This window comes from Pipra filicauda, unplaced genomic scaffold, assembly GCF_003945595.2.
Source record: "Pipra filicauda isolate LSUMZ 115617 unplaced genomic scaffold, ASM394559v2 scaffold119_size3216105_pilon, whole genome shotgun sequence".
NCBI classification, from domain to species: domain Eukaryota; kingdom Metazoa; phylum Chordata; class Aves; order Passeriformes; family Pipridae; genus Pipra; species Pipra filicauda.
In genome coordinates this window covers 867,886-887,946 of record NW_024103651.1, presented here as the reverse complement: position 1 = coordinate 887,946, position 20,061 = coordinate 867,886, and the positions used below count along the sequence as shown (strand labels likewise).

General features: G+C 41.2%; 1 protein-coding gene across 2 annotated transcripts in view; it reads right to left on the bottom strand.

Moving 5' to 3' along the window:
• Positions 1 to 299: 299 nt before the first annotated feature.
• SEPHS1 (selenophosphate synthetase 1) overlaps positions 300 to 20,061 on the bottom strand; it is a 23,839-nt gene continuing 4,077 nt past the window's right edge. For both annotated transcript variants that reach the window (XM_027722495.2, XM_027722496.2), the window contains exons 3-9: positions 17,542 to 17,645; positions 13,183 to 13,290; positions 12,151 to 12,305; positions 11,248 to 11,338; positions 7,919 to 8,018; positions 6,201 to 6,413; positions 300 to 1,651 (exon numbers count right to left, since the gene is read on the bottom strand). In XM_027722495.2, coding sequence (XP_027578296.1) covers positions 1,437 to 1,651; positions 6,201 to 6,413; positions 7,919 to 8,018; positions 11,248 to 11,338; positions 12,151 to 12,305; positions 13,183 to 13,290; positions 17,542 to 17,645 — 986 coding nt within the window. In that variant the 3' untranslated portion in view covers positions 300 to 1,436. The remainder of the gene's footprint in view (positions 1,652 to 6,200; positions 6,414 to 7,918; positions 8,019 to 11,247; positions 11,339 to 12,150; positions 12,306 to 13,182; positions 13,291 to 17,541; positions 17,646 to 20,061) is intronic.

Below are 20,061 nucleotides of genomic sequence, written 5' to 3'. Positions count from 1 at the left end.
CCCGTCTTTGCTGACAGCAGGCACAGTCAGGAGCACTTGCAGAGGAAACAATTCAAAATGTTGCCTACTTGGCGCTGGTGAGTAAAATAAACAAAATAGAGTGGATAATATGCTTGAAGGTAACCTGCTTGCCCCCAGCTTTACTCAAGGTTACCACTGGACATCACAGCTTGGAGGACTGATTAAAGGAGCGATCACAATTATCAATATAATCATACATGCAATAGAATAAAAAAGCCTGAGGATTTCTCCTCTTTCCAGGGAATAATTCAGCTAGGAATCAAAAGTTCATGCACTTATACAAGAGCAATAAAAAAAATTAAATATTTATTTTGAATAACAAGCTTAAGTTCAAGCTGCAATGTTGGCAATGTTGGTTTTAAACACAGATCACAAAAGCGTGCAGAAAAATGTATTTGAGCAAAGAACAAAATAATACTAAGAATTATACTAAACAGCTGCTGATTTTAAAAGAAACAAAAAAGGCTTGTAATCACTATACAAAATATAAAATGTATTAAACACTACCATCCACAGAACAGAGGTTTATTTTAGTTTGATTATATTTAAAAATTATTTGTGTAGTTATTTATATAGTGAATTGTAAATGAATATTATACAGTAACCTCCTTTTGGTCTGAAAAACCTTTGTTGCACTATAGCACATCCAATCACGTTGCAAAAGGAAAAAAAAAAAAAAGAATTATTTGTCCTTACTATCAATAAAGAAAACAATCATTGATAATACAGTAAATATTGTCAGGTCTACAAATAATGAAATTTAAAATTACTCCTTCGACTCTGAAGCGCTTTCCATGCAAAAAGTCAGCACTTGCTGTTTAAACTGAGTGCACTACCAAGCAAAGTCCAGGGTCGTAGATGCTCTTGGTAAGACTAAACCTTACCAAAAAAAAATAATTAAAAAATAAAATAAATCGAAGATTGAATGCAATCATGCAACCATCTTACTACTGGGTAACCCACTGTGTCGCTTTTCAATTTATTGCCTTTCTGGAATATCACTCAAGGCATCAAAATTAGACTCGTGATAAATATACACATAATGAAAGGACACGAACTGCTATTTGACACTACTACTGGTAATGTCTGTGCTACGTGAAAGCACCTTTAAAAAGAGCCTATGCGGCAAGAGATAAGTGTCTAAAGATTCAAAATGAATCAACAGTATTGGATAACAATATAATTCTCAACTCAGAAGCTGCCTCAAGATTAGGTGCATCTTCAGTTAATGTAACAGGAAAAAAAGGCAATGGATTTCATTTTATTATTTGTATCCACTCATAAACTGACCTAAGGCCACCAGATGTGCAGACACAACAAGTTTTCTTTTCTTTTTTTTTTTTTACAGTTCTTTAAATTGTAGGATGATAAAGGAATAGATCTATTCAAAAAAACAAACAGCTATTTGATCTCTATTAAGAGGTGGCACCGGGCGTGGGGTTCACGTTCTGAGTGGCCACCTGTGGTGCCACCTCAATGATCCGTGGCTTGTCTATAATCCTGGCCGTGCGGTTGCCCTTCTCCACGATCCCGATAATCCACGCCTGGTGCCCTTCGCCGTATTTCGGAGACTTGATCTCGGCGCAGAATCGTGCTGCCTGCTCCCGTGGTAAGCAGATGAGGAGGCCTCCTGGGAAGAGAGAGAGCAGAGCATCAGACATCTGTTTGCAAAGCACTTCAAACCTGCATCTGCCAAAGCCCTACTTGGACAAGCACTTGGTGACTTCAGTGGAGTCTAATGAAATCCAGCGATTCCAAGAGAAGACACCATGGAAATCCAAGCTCTTGCTTTGCAGCAAGAGGTTTGTGCCTGAATTCAGTGTTTAGTTTCATATAAATGAAGCCAAATACACACAAAAGATGTTGGCAAAAGGACGTGGTACTGATGCCAACAAATGACATACTGAAACAACCCCAGCACTGTAACCTTCCACAGAGGACTGCAACGTGCCTTTACACAGAAACATTTTGGGTAAAGGTCATGTGCAGATACCTGTAACCACATATTGGTGGCAGCTGATTCTGTGAGTAATCCCATGGCCTGCAATGAAATCATTCATCAAAGCAGGGACCAGTGCCCTGCTGAGAATGCAAGAGGCAGAACATTAAACACAGGCTTGATCCAGTGCTCCCTGTGACAGTCCTTGTGACCCCTTTGTTTGAGAAATTTTTTAGCCTTCCATTTAAGTTTTTTTTTCCTCAGACACAAGTGAAAATATTTTATTTACTAAAAAATGCTTTCAGAAGCAGCACAGTTAACTAGTTAGCAAGCTCACCATTCCACGATTAAACCTCAGAGCACTTCCATTCTAAGAATCCCAAAGCACTGAAAAAGGCAGCTTAGCAAGTGAATTGAAAATGTTTGGAGAACACAGGCAAGAGAGTAGATTGACACAAACAGAAATTTGGGCAAATGCTGAGGCTCACTTACTCCTAAAGAGTAATTTGACCCTCACAAGTTATACCACCAACTCTGGCCAACCCTGGGGCAAAGGGCCACCTGCTGAGCTGGGCTCAGTGCCACCTCCTGCTCCACAGCCCCCAGACAGGCCCTTGGCACCTTGGGCACCTTTATGTTTGACCTTAGCCACCTTTATGTTTGCTTTTCCAAGCACACAGTCAGTCCTCTCAGTGGTGACTAAAGACATTTTTAATTTGAGGCCATGACAAAGAAGCAGCTACTGAACGTGAGGAATTAATGATAAGGATAAATGGAAGAGCAAAAGCAATTTTTTCGATTCTACATGAAGAAAACAAGTGTGCCAGCCAGAAAATGCCCACCTCTCTGACATTTCAAAAGTAACATCCAGGTACTTCCATCAAACCCAACAACAAAAAACCCCCATAAGCTTGAATGACAGCACTTAAAACTACTCCGGATATAACAGACAAATCAATTGCAAAGGAATTATGTGACATTCCCATGGAAGGCTCTAAATCAAATTGAAGAGAAACTTACATTGTGATGCAAGTCAGGGAAGAGGTTTACAAGAGAGAGTGCAGAGAATGTACTAACCAGCCAGAAGGGAGGTGTACAAGTATGGCAAAAAAGGAAATGAGAAAGAGCACAAAAGTAATCTTCACTCAATTATCTTTTCAACACACACTCTGTTTCTGGAATTTTGTATCACTGGTACCTGTAGTCCATTATCATTCTTTGGCAAGATCAAACACAAGTACAAAACCCCAGTTTCCAGTGAAAAATCGCTCCCCACCTGCTGGCTGCTTCCCACAGTTTAATCAATAACCCTTAATAAATGCTATGGGCTACTCTCAGCCAACAGTAGGTTTCCTCTATGCAGGGATTATATTTATTTCTCTGCTAGACTGACCAGTCTCATTAAGCCTTGGGTAAGTCCTTAAGGTTCCCTACTGTTTATTCTAGTCCAGTTTGTTATTGGTATTCCCAGCTGCTCTGGTTTTGGGGAGTTGAAAGGATGCAGATACTTGGTATCTGTCCTGGCTTATCTTTTTAAAAATAAAAGGCTTTTTTTTTTTGGTAAGAGGTTTTGAACAGTGTTGTTGTTTTAAGAGTATTGCAAGCAGAGAAGTGGACATAGAACACTTCAAAAGCAGGCTAGACAAAGCTTTGCAATTAAGAGCAGAGATACAAACAGTTCATGAATCAAAAGCAAGTGTCCTTTCCCCTGCTAATGGCTTTCTCCCACAATGACTTGGATGAGATCATTAGCCCTGCCTCTAATCAGGCACTGACACAGCCCTTCTTTTCTACCCATCTGCCAATTTCCACCAAATGTGCACAAACACCAAGATGCTGAGATACCTCTACTACAGCTAAAAAAGTCATCTGACACCAGCCAGCAGGTTCAAAAGTTATTAGAAGAGGATGGCAAAAATACACACATGCATAAGCGTCCCATACAGAGTAACTCTGTGACTTATCTCTGCAAGCAGCCACTCTAACAGAGTTAATTCTTTGGAAACCAACTGCCTGACTGCAACTTTAACCACCAGCAAAGAATTACCTAATAGAAAGCACAAAATCATGTAAAGTGCAATTTTAAGAAAATACACCATAAGCAAGAGTGCCTGGAAGATGGAAGAGATGATGTAACAGATCTTTTCAACGCTGACTTTTGTCAACAGGTGGCCAGCAAATGCACACGGGGAAAAAAATCCCATAATAACCTTAAAATCCATTCAAATAGTTTTCCAGTAAATTTCTCATTGCCTGCCCAGTCTGCTGAAAAACATCTGTTCACAGATGAAGAAGCGACAGACAGAGCGTGTCTGGAAGTTTAAGCCAACAGAGAAGGAGAGTGTCTGTATTACAGTATGAACAGCCCTGAGCAGCCCCCAACAGGCTTCCTCACAGCTGGGTATCAGGCACAGGGAGGCAGAGCCATGCCTTCACATAAATCAACTCCAGGACTCGAGGTGTGCAGACAGCCTGGGTCTGAAGGAGCCATCCCAGCACAGCCTGCCCGAGCTCACACACTGCTGAGACACGTCAGGCTGTGCAGTGCAAGCCCAAAGCCTGTGTGACTGTGGTTACACAGCTTTCAGGGCAGGGCTGGTGTGTCCACGTGGCTACAGATCTTTTGAATATCTGGCAGACACTGCCCTCTCACAAATCCCTGTGGCCACCTCTAATGTGAGAAACCCAGTGCTGTGATGAAATCAAACAGACAAGCTCTGAGGCACCCACAGCTCACAGCCAGCCAGATAAGCCTCGCTGGTTTTTCCATCATCATCCATCTCTGCCAAACACAGGCTGCTCAGCATTTCAAAGACAGTTCTTGCTCTCAAGTCCCAAAAGAGATTCTGAAGTCAAGCGTTTCCCACTTCCCAGCAGTGCATCCATCTGCACTGCTTCACATTCCCTCAGTGAAAAGGCAGAATTGGGTATCCCCAGGGAGCAGTATGGGCAGCTCCGAAGACTTTGCAGCTAAACCATTCCCACACCAACTGCTATTCAAACCTCTGCTATAGCCACTGACCCGAAAGAGCACCTTGCAGTTCCAGCTCTGTGTCCCAGCTACTTTTTGGACTCTTTCCAACTGATAACAAATGCTACCAGCACTCTGGCTAGGTGGGCTCTGGGTAGTGAGAATCTGTCTGGTGCTACCAACCTTACTGACACATCTTGCCAAGCTGCCACCAGGTATTTCTGGTCCCTTCTTACTGATGCTGGATTCTTGAACTCTTCAAAGGCTTTACATCCCATATCTTATTACACATCATCTGAGCCACACAGTCTATGTAGGACAGAGTGTCTGCTCAAACACAGATGGCCAAGGGACAATTCAGATCGGGGTAAGTTGTGTATTCACCAGGGGAAAAGTTTATGGCTCTCACTGTGATGCTTCTTTCCAGATCTTCAGACTGTTTAGCTTCAAGGGGCCCTCTCCGTTGTGAACTGCAGAGAACTTGGATAATACTTTTGGAGAGCCAGAAGAGGGTGGAGAAATGAGGTAAGAGGAAAAAGACAGATTTGGTGCTACATTTTCTCCATTTCCCAAAGAGAAACAGAAGTCAGATTAAATTAGAAAAAACATAACAGAACAGGACAGAAGATTCAAGGGGAAAGTGAAGTAGAAAGACTTCTAGCAGAGGACAGTGATTGTGCTCATCAGAGAAGTGGCCTACTCTTAAAAAGCAACTTAACAACTCTGTAAATGTTTGTCCACAGCCAGATCCTCTGTACAGTCTGTTGTATTCACTGTCACTGCAAGTGGCAGCTTTATTAAGCAGACAACTCAAGTAATGAAAGGGTCAGAGACCAATTTTTTTTTTCTGCTAGTCATAGTCCCTTATAGTCCAATTTCATAAAAGTAAGGGAGAAAATCTATATTCTTGGATGTCTGTATGCTGGGGACAGATAAAGCCTCACTCACAAAGACTGGCCCATTCATCACTCAACTTCACAGATTTTCATAGTAACAAACCTAAAACCATCACAAACTTCTAACTGCAAACCCAGGGTTTCTACAACAGTGTTCCATATGGAAGTAGAAGGCATTCAGAACAGGATGGTGGTTTGGAAGTTAGGCTGAAGAAGTCAGTTGTGAACAGCTGTGTGGCTGATGCTCATTAGCCTGGCTACCTGCCAAGCCAACCGTGCTGCTGAATGCACAAGGCACACGATTTGTACATTTGATATTAAATTCTAAGGTGGGGGTGCAGGGAAGGAAGAGGGTGGCACAACTGTCACCTACCTGAAGTCTCTGGACAAGTCCCGTGCATGAGGCCAAACATGTTTCCACAAGCCTTGCTGACAGCAGCCATCTTGGCAAGAACGGGAAGGTTATGGATCACGAAGGACACCTCGTTTCGCTGCTGCTTGGCAAGGTTCTGTGCATGCCCCAGGATCCCAAATCCTGTGATGTCTGTAGCTGCATGTGCATTGAAAGTGTGCATGAGTCCAGCAGCTACAATAGAGGGAGGGGGGAAAAAAAATACCAAATCAGAAAAAAAAACAAATTATGAGGAAAAGCAATGCTTCAGCAGTATTGTTAACAGTCTGAATGAAGCTGAATACCTTTAATCCAAATAGGGTTGGGTTAAACTAATAAAATAAATAAAATCATGCTTAAAGAGAACTGGAATTCACCAATACTGCATGTAACACTTAAAAAAAAATCAACTTGTATTTAAGATATTAAATCATGCTGAAAATCTGTCATCAAAGCTGCATTTATGGGCATGCTCTATTAGACATGTGCTACTAATTTATACTGGCAGTCTGAGAAACAGGGGTTTGCTTCAGATTCAAATCTAGCTGAGGGCCAGAGAGGTTCTGAGCTCAGCTTTGCTTTACTAAGGGCAAGGACCAGACACAGGTCAGTTTTCTCACATCTCTTCCTCTACCACTTGGGAATTGGTGACATCACAAATTAATTGCTGGACACTCAAAGTTTAAGAGCTTAAGAACAAAGCCTGCAGGCTGTGGGGGAAGGGTCCCAGCCTCCCCACCTATGCATTCATGAAATTCCTGCACATTTGGAACTTCTGGATGGGAAAAAGGGCACCTCAGCATGCAGGACAATAGCCCAGTTAAGAATATTTAAGTGTTGTTAAAGGTGCCTGATGAGAGAGTGGAAAAAAAACAAAACCAAGAATGCTTTGCACTTCTCTGGTGCTTCCCAATACACGAGCAGGACTGAATTTTTTTCCATAAGACAATCCCTGGTCATTTATTTTTCCTGGAAGGCTTTGTGACATAACAAAAAAAAACCAAAACAGTGGGATGACATAAGAAATGAAAGCTGAATGGAAAAAGAGATATTTAACTATCCCCGTTTCTTCAAGTGAGAAGTAAGTAAGAAAACACATAATTCAATTCTCTACTCTGTCAAAGATACTTTGAACAAATAAGGGAAATCATGAAATAAAATTTCTAGTGTAAGAGCAGAACCTTCCCTCGACCAAAATTAAGAAGAAAAAAATGCAAACCAACACACAAAAACAGGAACAAGACAAACAAACAAAAAAGAGACCATGTGTTACACATTCCACACTTTGGGAAGCACAGAACATGACTGAATTAAAAAAACCCAAAATTTAAATTGAAGCTTACATAACATAAGAGCTTTTCCTTTCTTATTCTATTTCAAATTCTTTTAACCTTATCAGTGTCAGGCCTTCTCTATGCACAGAAGATAAGGAACAAATCCAATATATGTCCCTTTAAAGCATCCTCTAACTCTCTGGGATGTTACTCACACGAGTCATAATCGCATCCAGCAGCTTTGTGGTTTTGCTGTGTAATTAAAGGAGGGCATTTGATTTAAATTTGCTTATTTCACCAACACTGATCAAGCAAAAAGATGGGGCAGAAGGAAAGGATAAAGCGGTTGTGTCACACTTCCCCATGGCAGTGAAATGAAATTTGGTATGGAACTGGAAAAACCCACAACCCCCTTCCCCTTCTTACCTGTTCTGTTCAGCCGTGCCATGTTCATCATTGCCTCCTGGTATGCGAGTTCTACATCCTCTTGCGTTACCACAAGCTTGATTTTATTCCACTTTTCAGGCTATTGGATGAAATAAAGATGATTCTTTTAGATTTTCAGCTTTATATTTTAAAGCATACCCTTACCCCTTTTTTTAAAAAAAAAATCCCTAATCAAAAATGTACTTTTTAAAAAGCTCAGTTAAAGTGAGGCAAAAGGGTCGACAGTCAGAGGTGTGTGCCTTACTCTGCTGTACCCAGGATCTATTAGGCACTTCAAATCCTGCTGTCAGCAGCTTAGTGGAGTGGAATAAACTACCCCAGGGCAAAAACTCCTTCAAGGCAACTCTCTGGATTGAATCCCCACAGCCAAATAAACAGAACTTGTTTGCTGGAAGTTGAGATTTGTAATCTCTGGTTTCTTCTTTTTTTTAAGAGAAAAAATTCTTGATTTCACACCTGGACACCTTGATCAGGAAACACCACTGATATTCACCAGTCCAAGTCAGAGGAATTTATGCTAAAGTAGGATATTATCACTCTGGTTTAGGATTAAGGCAGTTTCATTAGTCTGCTTTACAGTTTAATATCAGCATCCCCTTCCACCCATTCTCCAGTGTCTTGTATGCACTCATTTCTTCATCACATTCCAAGTAATGCTTTTTATCCCAGAAGGGTTTCAGAACAATTTAGCAAGTGGTACCTTTATAAAGAGCAATTGCTTCATTCCAAGCTGAAGGGATTCCAGATCCAGAATGAAACAAAGCAACTATTTAACTGTTAAGAGCAACATTACAAACTAATTTACTTCTTTTCAATGAAAAAAAATTACAGAGAACTGAAAGTAAACAAACATAGGATTTTCTGAAGCCACAATGCCTACACTGCCATTCCATAGAGTAAATGCACAGAACAAACCTCTTACTAAACCAAAGGTGCAAAAAGTACTAAGAATCAATACATGATGCTGCACTGGTGGAGGATCTTGTCTTAACAAATGGACACTGACTTCAAGGGGTGTTAGAGAGAATCCAGAAATGGCAAAATGGGGAAAGACTGGTCAGCTGAAATAAATAAATTTGGAAAGAGCAAGGAATGATGGCAGTGGGATCAGAGTTTCTGAAGTTAGGTTGAACTGGATCTACTAATTAATTAAGAAAAGCATTTTTGCTTACATAAATGAGAGACCTTGTCAAAAAATAAAATGAGTCTGTTACAGAGGTGACAGAACAGTGATTATTCTTACTCTGGGTATGACTGAAAAACTTGAGCAATCACTCTGCTTTAGTTTTCAAAAACGAAGTTCTGAGGCTGATCATGGGATGGAAACCAGTCAGATGATGGGAATGGAAATCAGGAACTATGAGGAAGCAGAACTCAAGGTTGAGGCTGTAAGAGCCACAAACACAGGTAGCTTACAAAGAGGCAAATTCCTCTCCACTACAGTAATCAAATACCGGGGTTAGTCAACAGGGAACAAAGGCAGAAAAGTTCACAAAAACTCCCAAAAAAGTTTTAAAAGCAAGCTTAGATTTCCAAATTGAAGGGTCTGTATATAACACCAAGGCCAGAAAACCCTCTCTGAAGGGGCACACCAGAGCAACTGCTTTCATGCATTTAAAAGAGAAAAAGCAAAGGATTGCAGTTCCCAGCTGTGGACCAGCCTGGCTGCCAGAGCCACAGCCAATGGCTCCATCACCCCTGGCACATCCCTGACCTGATCTTGGGGCCCATGGAGCCCAGCTCCCTGCAGGCTCTGCAGTCTCTTCCCAGAAACACAGCTGGGACTGGCTGCAGCAGCGCTGGCAGCAACCAAGCAAGAAGGACAAATTTCACCTTCATTTGGATCTTCCTTTCACTTGTCACCAGGAACTTGCTCACTTCTGCCCCGTTTAAATACCTCAGCTTTTAGGTTGTTGGGCTTTTTTAAAATTTATGTTTCAGTCACATATCTCTACACTCCACTTTTCCTTTCTTCCTTATGCATAAACCTGATGTACTATAGCTTCTCCCACACACTTTGTCATACAAAGTCCAATTCCCTACCAAAATTTCATTTACAGATGGATTTGTGATGGGTAATTCTAGTTTCCCTTTCCCTACTTTTTCATAAAACAAATCTAAAGAAAAGGCAGCACAGCTGCTCAGAAATTTTCCTAACACAACTGAAGTTATATTCTGTTTACACATAATAGGAGGATTGATTTCCTTGCTGTCCTTGTTTTTCAGACTGAAAGTGTTTCTGTTTGACAGTCAAGGAAATTAGTAGTATTTGAAATATGTAGAAATTCAGAATATCCTTAATTTTCAAGTCTGCTCGTCAGTACAATAACAAATAAGTTAAGAAGTAAGATTATGGCCAGAAAACATACTATAAAATTGGTGTCTTGTTTCACTCCATTTTCATATCAAGATTATCTGAGGCCCTGATCCTTATAGCTGTTTGGAAAAAACACAGGATTCTGAAGGGGTCAGAACTAGGCCAGATCCTGTACAGAAGGAGAAAAATATTTTTCTCTTGTTGCTCACGCTTCAGACTCCAACGAAAGTTTAAGCTGGTTCTCTCCCACTTTTCTAACACTAGCTGAGTAATTAGAATTCATCTGACAATGCAGTGGCCAACAGCCAAACCAAAGTAGATTCCAACTCACTCCTCTGCCAGTCTATTGGCTCAGTAGTCCCAAAAGTAGAAAAGATGCATCTTTTTGAAGTGTAAACTGAGCAGTTATAATTTTGAAGACACATAGTGAGAGCCAGACAACATAAGCAGATGCCAATTTTGCAATCACTTTTCAGTTCAGTAGTTATATTTTTGCTTGAAGAAACAGATGGAAGTATATCTACATACATAATGCTGCTAGAAATATTCTTATTGAATGCACAGGGCAATACATGTGAAACATAGATATATTTCCATGTACACAAGCAGAAAGCCCAAGAGCACAGACAGCACTCTTGGCCTAATTGCCATCAATAAGTGTTGCCAATTACTTTGGCAGGTGGAGTAGGGAATAATTTTACCCAGGGTGCTAGTCTGTTGTTCCATTAGTAAACAATTTTATTACAGCAATGCCTGAGAAATAACTAAGAATTAGGTGCAATTAAGAAGGGCTCACTAAGCACAAAATATTAAACTGCCTTGATTCTGATAGTTTTGCATGTAAGCAGGGAAAGTTGAGACACCAAGGAGGAAGGATGAGAGGTGATAGATCACTCCCACATGAGCTGAACTTTGTCATTTTGAAGGAATAAGGGAGGTCACCTTTAACTCACAACTCTCTTCCCTGTTTCTTTTTTTGTAGTGTACTCACAATATCTAGCCACTGGTGCACAGCTACAGCCACTTGTGTTCCCAAGGGTTTAGTTAATACAAGCACATCTCCTGGCACTGCATTGTCTGGCCTGAAAACAAAGAATTCGTACATTAATTACATAGAAAGATTCACAAACGTCATTAGGAACAAGTGCTGATAATTACGTTTTCACAGACCCATGTATCTTGTTGCACAGTTAAAAAACTGACTAATTGCAGAATTACCCTTGGGGATTCACTGCCATGCAATATTATTGAGCAAAGTGCTGCAAACTTATTTAAAAGTGCTAATCCTTCTTTCTCAGAATAGAACAATGCTTGCAGTCAGACATACACCAAATTACATCTTTTCTGTCAATTTACTGGAGACATAAATGAGGATGGGGGAAAAATTGGCCTTTGTTACCCAGGGTGTAAGATACCCAATACTAGGATCATGAACAAACTCATTTGTATAGTATAACATGCCACAGAGGGACATTGAAGATCAGCTTCTGTTAAATGGACAGAGTGCTGTAAATACGAGAATTCTGTAGTTTTCTACAGCCATTAACAGGATAATTGGGAGATGGCTTAGAAACTTATGTATAAATGTGACAGAAATTTATGTTCAAAACAGTCTCCAATATCTTTGAAAATTAGAAGCTTAAGTCTCCTGTCAAAAGGAGAATAGGATCAAAAGGTACTGGGGGTTGGGGAGAAGTAAGAGGACATCCTATCTAAAAAAAGCAAATAGGACAAAAGAGTTGTGGCACCTGTTGAGTGCTGAGGACAAATGCAAGCAGGAGAAGGCACTGCTTTATTCATCAGAGACACACCACAACATCACAACACGGTGCTTACAGGGTTTTTACTGTACCCCTTCAGACCAGTGCCTTTGGTTGTTTAGTGATTAACTTACATTATAAATTCATTAGGCTGACAGACTGTCGTGGCCACTCCTCCTAGAACAATCCAGGGATTTAACACTGTTTGCCCACCAGTAACAGATGTTCCTGCCTCTTCTGCTGCATCTTTGAAACCCTGGATAATTAGAGGCATCACTTTGTCTCTTTCCTAGAGATCAAAACAGAAGTCAGAGTTCCATACACAGCAGTGCTCTTCATTTCAAGACTCGTGCAGGGCTTTAATCACTCAAGCCAAATGCCCTCATGGCAAATAGTTCAAGACAGACAAGCCAGCCTTAGGAAGAGTCTGGCCTCCTGAAACCTGCATGTTATCCCATACAGTTATGGTTTTACAGCTCCACGTGAAAGAGGTGGAAAGACACTTAACACTGAGGAAACATTCTTCAAAAGGTCATGTAAAAGTAACCAGACTTCTGGGAACTCAGGACAAAGTATCCATCTGCTCTAATCGGGCACAGCCATAGCAGCCCGGTGCAATCAGGCCAAGTTAAATCAAGATACATTTGGCCTCTACTAACCAGCAAAGTTTCAACTTACATCCTTCTAAGAATATACATCCTTTTTTTTGCTACAGCAAAACAAACATACATGCTGGTCGCTTCCACTAAAAAAAAAAACAAAAAAAAAACCCCAAAACCCCACCAACAAACAAACAAACAAAAAAAAAAACCCAAAAAAACCCAATAAAAAATAAAAAGAAAGCAAAACCAACCAAGGATTATCTATGAATTGGCAATCAAATGCTGGCCTTGGAGCAGTATTGTCCTGAAGTGACAGAAGGAAGGACTTCATTTTGGTGGGGATGAAGGCAGCAGATTACAATGCCACAGGAAACTGAACTTTTAGCACCTGACCTCAGAATGTTCATGAGGCAAGAGCCATACTATGAACTGAGCTATTCAACAAAACCATCTCTTCTTTAAAAGGGTTCAAACTTTGGGGAGAAAACACACTAAAGGTAAATACGTTCTAAGCACACTTAGCTGTTCAGGTCTTCCATCAAAAGAAAGTATCAAAAATCTTACCCTATCTGTCATTTTATTGCTGATTCCAAGGAGCATCAACATGTTGTCACATTCTGTGACCCCCATGGCATAAAGGTCACTTAGGACGTTGGCACACGCTATCCGGCCCTGAAAGAGAAAGAAAGACAAAAGAAAAAAAGTCTGCAGGACTGTAGGTGAATGTTTAAACACCTGCCAGGAACAAAGCTTCCAGTATGGGTTTGCACTCTGACACAGCTGCTTATTCCACAGGCTCCAGCATTAAGAAACCCAGCCACAGATGTAGGACGATCCATTTCATGCTACGTGTCCATCTAAAAGTCCAGGATCTGCTCCTTTTACAGGAACAGGGAGAATTCATCCCAGCTGTCTTTCTCAGCATTCTCTCTCACTGACTGTGTAGGAATCCCAGAGTTCAGACTGAATGTCCAGTCTGAGAGGCTGAAGTTAAGCTCGACAGTCTGTCTTTGCTAACAAGCTCAATTTACTTCATCTGATACATTCCTGTTAACTTTATTCCAGCACAAAACTGTACATCCCGATGGAGATGACCATAGCATGGAATTCACAACTGATAGGAAGCCAATCCAAAATGCTGTATTGCTGTACCTCTTCTGCATTAGAATGCACAGGAGACAGGGACCTTGATGAGAAAGCTGTTTGTCCTCTGCACTACCCTGAAGGCCATGTCTACACTCTTCAGTTTTTAGGAGAGTACTTCTCTTCCCGGAGGATACAGCCAAGAAGTCAGGAAGCTGACAGCACTGAGAAGCCATCACTTGTGTCACATGAAATTAGCTACTCTAATTTTACTAAATTAATGGTTCTGAGTCAGAGCTTCTGGGGTATGGACCCAGCACAGATGAGACATCCAGTTTCCTGATGAAGATGCAGAACTTCCTGACAGAGGATGTGCCCCAGGGGACAGCAAGATATTTCAAAATACAGGACAAATCCTGTTGTGTTACCCTGGAAAACTCCATGCATCCTATGAAAATTGTTTTAGGTTTACAGCTGCAGAATGGTAACCAATATCTGGTTTTATGATTTTAAATCGGGTTCACAGGCAACACCACCGTGATAAAAAACAACAGCATGCTTATTTGACAAAATTTGCACAATTCACAAAAAAGTACTATTTTCAGGCAGTTACCTCACTTGCTGATGACATAAAATAACATGTTCAAAACACAATTAAATATAATCCAGTTTTTCATACATTCAAGAGCTTCCAGTAGCACCAGGGGAATCTCTTACATTTGGAACTGGAATATGGATTAGTCATTTATATCTTAAACTATTAAGAAAAGAGTGAGCTGGGTATTGCATGGTTTGATGGATATTGGCTGTTAAATTTCTAGATGCCTACCATTCCCCTTCTCTGGAAGGGAACTAAAACCATTCTGTGTTATCTTCAGTATTTACCAAGCAAGCTGCTGGTTTATGCCCTGTTAGGAACCAAGAGATAAGTTTTTAAAACAACAGTGACAACAGCTCTGATAGTCAGAGGTCAGTCTTAACAACCCTTTTGCCAACTGCCAAAACCACTGTGGAAAAAAATTCAGTACAAGTCTCAAGTCTGAAGCAGCAGAGAGAACAATACACAGCTTGTGAACACTGACAAACACCACAGGACTCACAAACAGGGTCAGTCCTGCAGGCTACCCGCCTGCTTGCTCGGGTATTTGTGTTTCAGGGGGACTATGTGCAGTACTAAGAACTATTTATAAGGGCAAAGGATGAAGAATCAGACACCCATCTCCAGTCCTAAGCGAAGGTTCTTCTTAAAAGAGCAACAAAAAGGTTCCTGGAATGGAAGGGGAAGGGCATGCTCTCTCAAACTATACAGTTCCCTGCTCCTGTATTCAAACAGGTGTCTCCACAGTGCCACAACAGAAGCCAGAACCAATCCTATTCCCAGTGGATTGATACTTATTATGAAACCTATTTTCAATTGCTTGTAACTTTTCTAATAAACCATTTAAGCTGAATAAATCCTCTCCTGGATATGGATTTTACAGGTGTACATCCTAGGGATAATTCTGCACATGGATTGAGTGTTTTCAAAGACAAATAGAAAGAGAAAGGGGAAAAAGAAGGAAGAATGATTTTGCGTATAACTGCAGAACTTAGTTTTAAAATAGGCAGTGACAGAGTGAGAGAAATCTGTTTTCTGAAGCAGAATTCGGAAGTTCAGCTGAGTCCACACACAGTTTTGCTTCCCTCAGCTGTTTACTAATCCCTTCTGTCACAGCACCCAGCTTAGAGTTCATCTGCACTTCTGGATTTCCCTCTTTGCTCCCTCTCCTTCAACTAGGAAGAGAGAGCAGACAAGGAGCTGCAGGTAAGCCCTGTGCACAGAGAAAGGAAGAGGCTCTAAAACAGGGAATACCTGCTCAAAACCAGACTAGAACTGACCTGGTAAGGAGACTGAGGGGAAGGGCAAGGAAAGTGTGGACTGCACACGAGTGATAATGGTCACAGAGTAGTAACAACAGGCATGGGTCAGGGGACATCCAGACTTAAATGAGGGAAAGAAGCAGTTGGAGAAGCAGGTCAGCAGCAGCCTGTCTTGAACAGAGGAGTCCACAGCACACTCCTTTATACAGCCTGGACACAAACTCAAACTTCCCACATCTCACCATTCCTCTGTTTGTAACAACCATCCATAAACCCTGTGGCTGGTTGTATTTGACTGTCCTCTAACTAATGCTGGTCCACACAAGAAAACATATATACTGCCCCCTGAGGTACTCTAGCCCTCAAGAGAGAGAGGTCTGAGTAGAGGGTCCAGCAGCATTAATCCTGCTGGATCATCACTGCCAGTACCAGCAAGAAGGCTTGTGACAGAATCCCTGTTCTCAGTGAGCTTTTAGGAAGAAATACACATCTGTAAACAGATTAGAAAGTGGCCAGTCACCAGATTAAAATGAATGCCTTCAGGAATGAAAAGTGAAGGACTTGAGAGTTAGACAGCACCAAAGTTACAGCTGCTGGTGCATGTGGATCACAGCATAGACTGTGACTATGATGCAAACACTGAAGCTGGCCTAAGGCCAAATTTACATTTCACTCCAACCACACAGGCCTAAACCTTATCTGGGCACAGGCTCATCTATCTACTCCTGCGGCATCTCAAACCCTTTGTATCTCCAAGCAAAGCAACCCTCCCCCTTCACCACAGCCTCTACCACTGTCCCTCGTGAGTTTTTGTTACAAGGTGAGAAAAAAAAAAGCTTCTCAGATGATGAACTTGAACACAGATCTCCAACATTTTTTTCCCCCCTCTGGTCCCTGACGAGTTGCCACATGATATTGAGGCAACCCACTTGAATCAAATTTCTCAGGAGAGCTCAACAGCCCAATACTCCAGAGGCCAGCCTGAGATTTTGGCTGCTCAGTTTGCAAAGAGCTCTTCTGGAACAGAAATCAAAGGAGCTACGCTTGCATATGTGCACACCACCTGGTCAAGCATGCTAAAAAAAGAAAAAAGTTGGTCCCAATCTCAAACTGCGTGTCCAAAACCTACCAGACAGGTCTCACAGAGCAAACAACAAACCCACAGTAGCAAATAAAGCATGCAGGCACCCCAACAGCAGTAAAAACATGCAAAGGAGTCACATCCAAATCACAGGAACCATGAATTCTAGCACTTCTTAACTTTCATTTAACATTTCCTTACAGCTTTATTAAGTCTTTTTTTTTAAATTAATTTGTTTCTCCGTGATCTTCTCTTCAAGTTAATACTGATCACTGCCACACATACCTCCACACAGCAATCTCTACTGGGACAGACTGAATGAAATAGGGACACAGAAGCAACTGAAGCCGAAGTGCACCCAACTTCCAACAAGTCATTTCAATGTATCCATGTTCAAGTGGGGGTAGTGCAACAGGAAGGCTGGTGTTCAAAGGCACTCTGAAGTTGCCAGGTGCTATTGGCAGCTACAGATATTTAGGTATTTCCAGTTCTAACATGTTACCTGGTTACTTCAGTACCTCAAAAAAGGCCAATTACAATGTGGTTCTGCTCATAAGTGGAATTTACTCTCTGTTGCTTCACAGGCGTCTCTTTTTCCCCCTTTTGGACTTTACAAGCCAAATTCCACAGAACAAGAGATGAAGGGAAATTTGAATTGAAGGTGGCAGTTCTCCCAGCTTTCACCTATAGAAAGCAGCACTGCAGAATTCCCAGCCAACATGGAAGACTACAGGATGAAATGATGCCTTTCTCTCTTCAAGCCTATTTAGGAAAGCCTCTGAATGCAACTAATCACACAATTAGCACTGCACATCTAGAAGAAACAGTCAGAACTGCCAGTGGATTGGTGAGAAGCTGAAATCAGCAACAGAGACAAGAGTTAAGTTTAGCCAACTTACCATCATATAAGGGTCATCCACAATAGGATAAATATAATCTGTCGTCTGGACCAATGACAAACCTCCGTGTCTTAATGGAATAACACAAGTGTCCATCCCAATTCCTGCAAAGACAGAAATCCATGAGTGAGGCGAGTAACTGTGCCTTTAATTATCTGTTGCTCTTAACAAGACTACTTATAAAACATGTCTGTGAAATACAACTTGCAACACTTTCTAAACAGACATGGCAAATTCCTTCCTTAGAGAAAGCACACAGCACAAATAAGAGGAAAAACCAAGCAACCAAGCAAATAAGAGGAAAAACCAAGTTCCTGGCTGGCAATGAACATAAGCATAAATAGCTGAAGGCAAGAACTACAATGGAAGTAAACTACAATGTTCTTTATTCTCTTGCAGCAGAATAACAGCGCATCAAGAACATCTGTGCTTGCATGTAAGTACATTTAAACATTTAAAGTTAAGAGGAACGACGTGCATTGATATTGTCAAAAGTAAATAGTTTTCCTGTCACTCTGATCTCAATAAAAACACAGTGACAGCTTTAAAAGGACACAGCCTCTCATAAAGGACATTATTCCCTCACTTCAAGAGGAAGAACACAGCCACAAGTCACAGCCCTTGGTGAGAGATGATTCAGACACTTGGAGCTCTTGCAACTGTGTTAACCTCGCCTTATGCCTGTGAGGCTCGAAGGTGGCAGACAACCTGATAGACACAGAACTTCTTTGAGAAAACCACAACTCTGAGCACACACCCTTTGCCCTGACAATGGGTATTTCAAACAGAGTAAGCGATATTAAAAACCTCCCAGCGTTTGCTGTGATGGAAAAACCCACAGTAAAGGGGCAGGTGACAGATCACAACATGCTGGCTGAGCCACACTCCCTGTGGGTATCCTTGTAGCAATGGCAGGTAGTTTATCTCCAACCTGAGATGGCAGCAAGCCACCTGGAATTACTCTGCATACCTCACAGGGCAAGAGTCTTCAAAACAGCCTGTTTTTAGGAAGCAGATGTCACTTAGGAGCCTTTCCTATGCAAACATACTATCTGCTGTCACTTGAGGTTTTACTAAGGAGACAGGGAAGGTGTGTCAGGCAGTCAGTATACAGGTGGAGAGGTTCTTGCTTCTCCTGCCTACAGAGGTAGGAGATCTTGCCTTGGAAGAGAACACATACTGACAGAAGCTCATGAGCAGTAACTTAGGGCTGCTTATCCTCCACAGAAGATCCCAAGCCACTCTGTGTGATGTCCAGTGTCTCCAGGGAAGGGCACATACACAGTTACAGAGAAGTGGCCCATGTACAGGAGCTGTTTTGCCCTCAGTTCACCTGTTCATGCCATAATGCTGCAAGACTGACTTCACTTGTGCATTTTTCCACAACTGCAGCAGAAGTGCTGCTTGACAGACAGCCCAAGGAGCTATGATGGTCTTTCTGAGGCTACACTGATGTTCCACCAAGACAGGTCTAACTAAACAGTTTTTTACTTACAGCCACATTTAAGATTGCTCTGGGTAACATCACTTGCAGAACTAAAAAGGAGTGATCTTGAGCCTGCTATTGGCAACTTCCCTCCTGACTGCATCTCAAAAGCATGGTGCATATGCACAGGTGGTAAAGTTATCTGTCTATACCTTTTAAACACAAGGTATCAAAGGCAAATCACACCAAACTTATCCAAAGACACATTTGTGAAAGGGATACTCCCCACAAGAGCATATTTTTAAGAGACCTGAGATCTCCACCTTCTATTACTAACAGATTTCCTGTTACATAGTATCACACTCACATACTGATGGCATAAATCTACTTTTTTACCTTTTCATATAGCTGGAGAAGAAAAATGTATTAGCAGTTCCATTACTGTTTAGAGCTTGTAAGTTTGTAAGAGAAAAAAAATCCAAATCAAACTATTACTGATTTTAGAAAACTGCCAAATTGAAACGCTGCTGTGAACAATTTATTTAATTTAGAAAAATACATATAAACAGCAATTTGGGGATAAAAGAAGCTGGAAGTGTCCTTCAGCAGAGACTATTAAATTATAGTGCCACCCCAGCTTCACACACAATTGCTGCTTAGATATTTCTTACAAAGATCCCCATTGTTTAAGCAAGAACATGGGTCCCTTACTAATCTCTCACTGAATTCAATCTCGAACAGAATAATTGTCTGAGACTTGTCAGCCTGCTAATAGACAAACAGCAATGTTAAAATAATTTTAAATAAGGTTATTGAACACTAAATTGATAATTAAATAACCTCAGAATAAATGCTCCATTGATATTCCTAAAATGAAGGAAAAAAAAAAATCATTCTGCACTGCAAAATAGAGATTGAATATGCAGGGCTGAGTAAACAGACAGACAGAATTAAAAGTGTCATTAAACACATTATCGACATTAATTTATCTATATCAATATTAGGTACAGTAGCTGGTATCAAAATACCTACGTTTGCCCTGTTCCCCATGTAGGTGGCTTGTGCAGGTTGTTTTCCCTTATTGCTTGCATCAT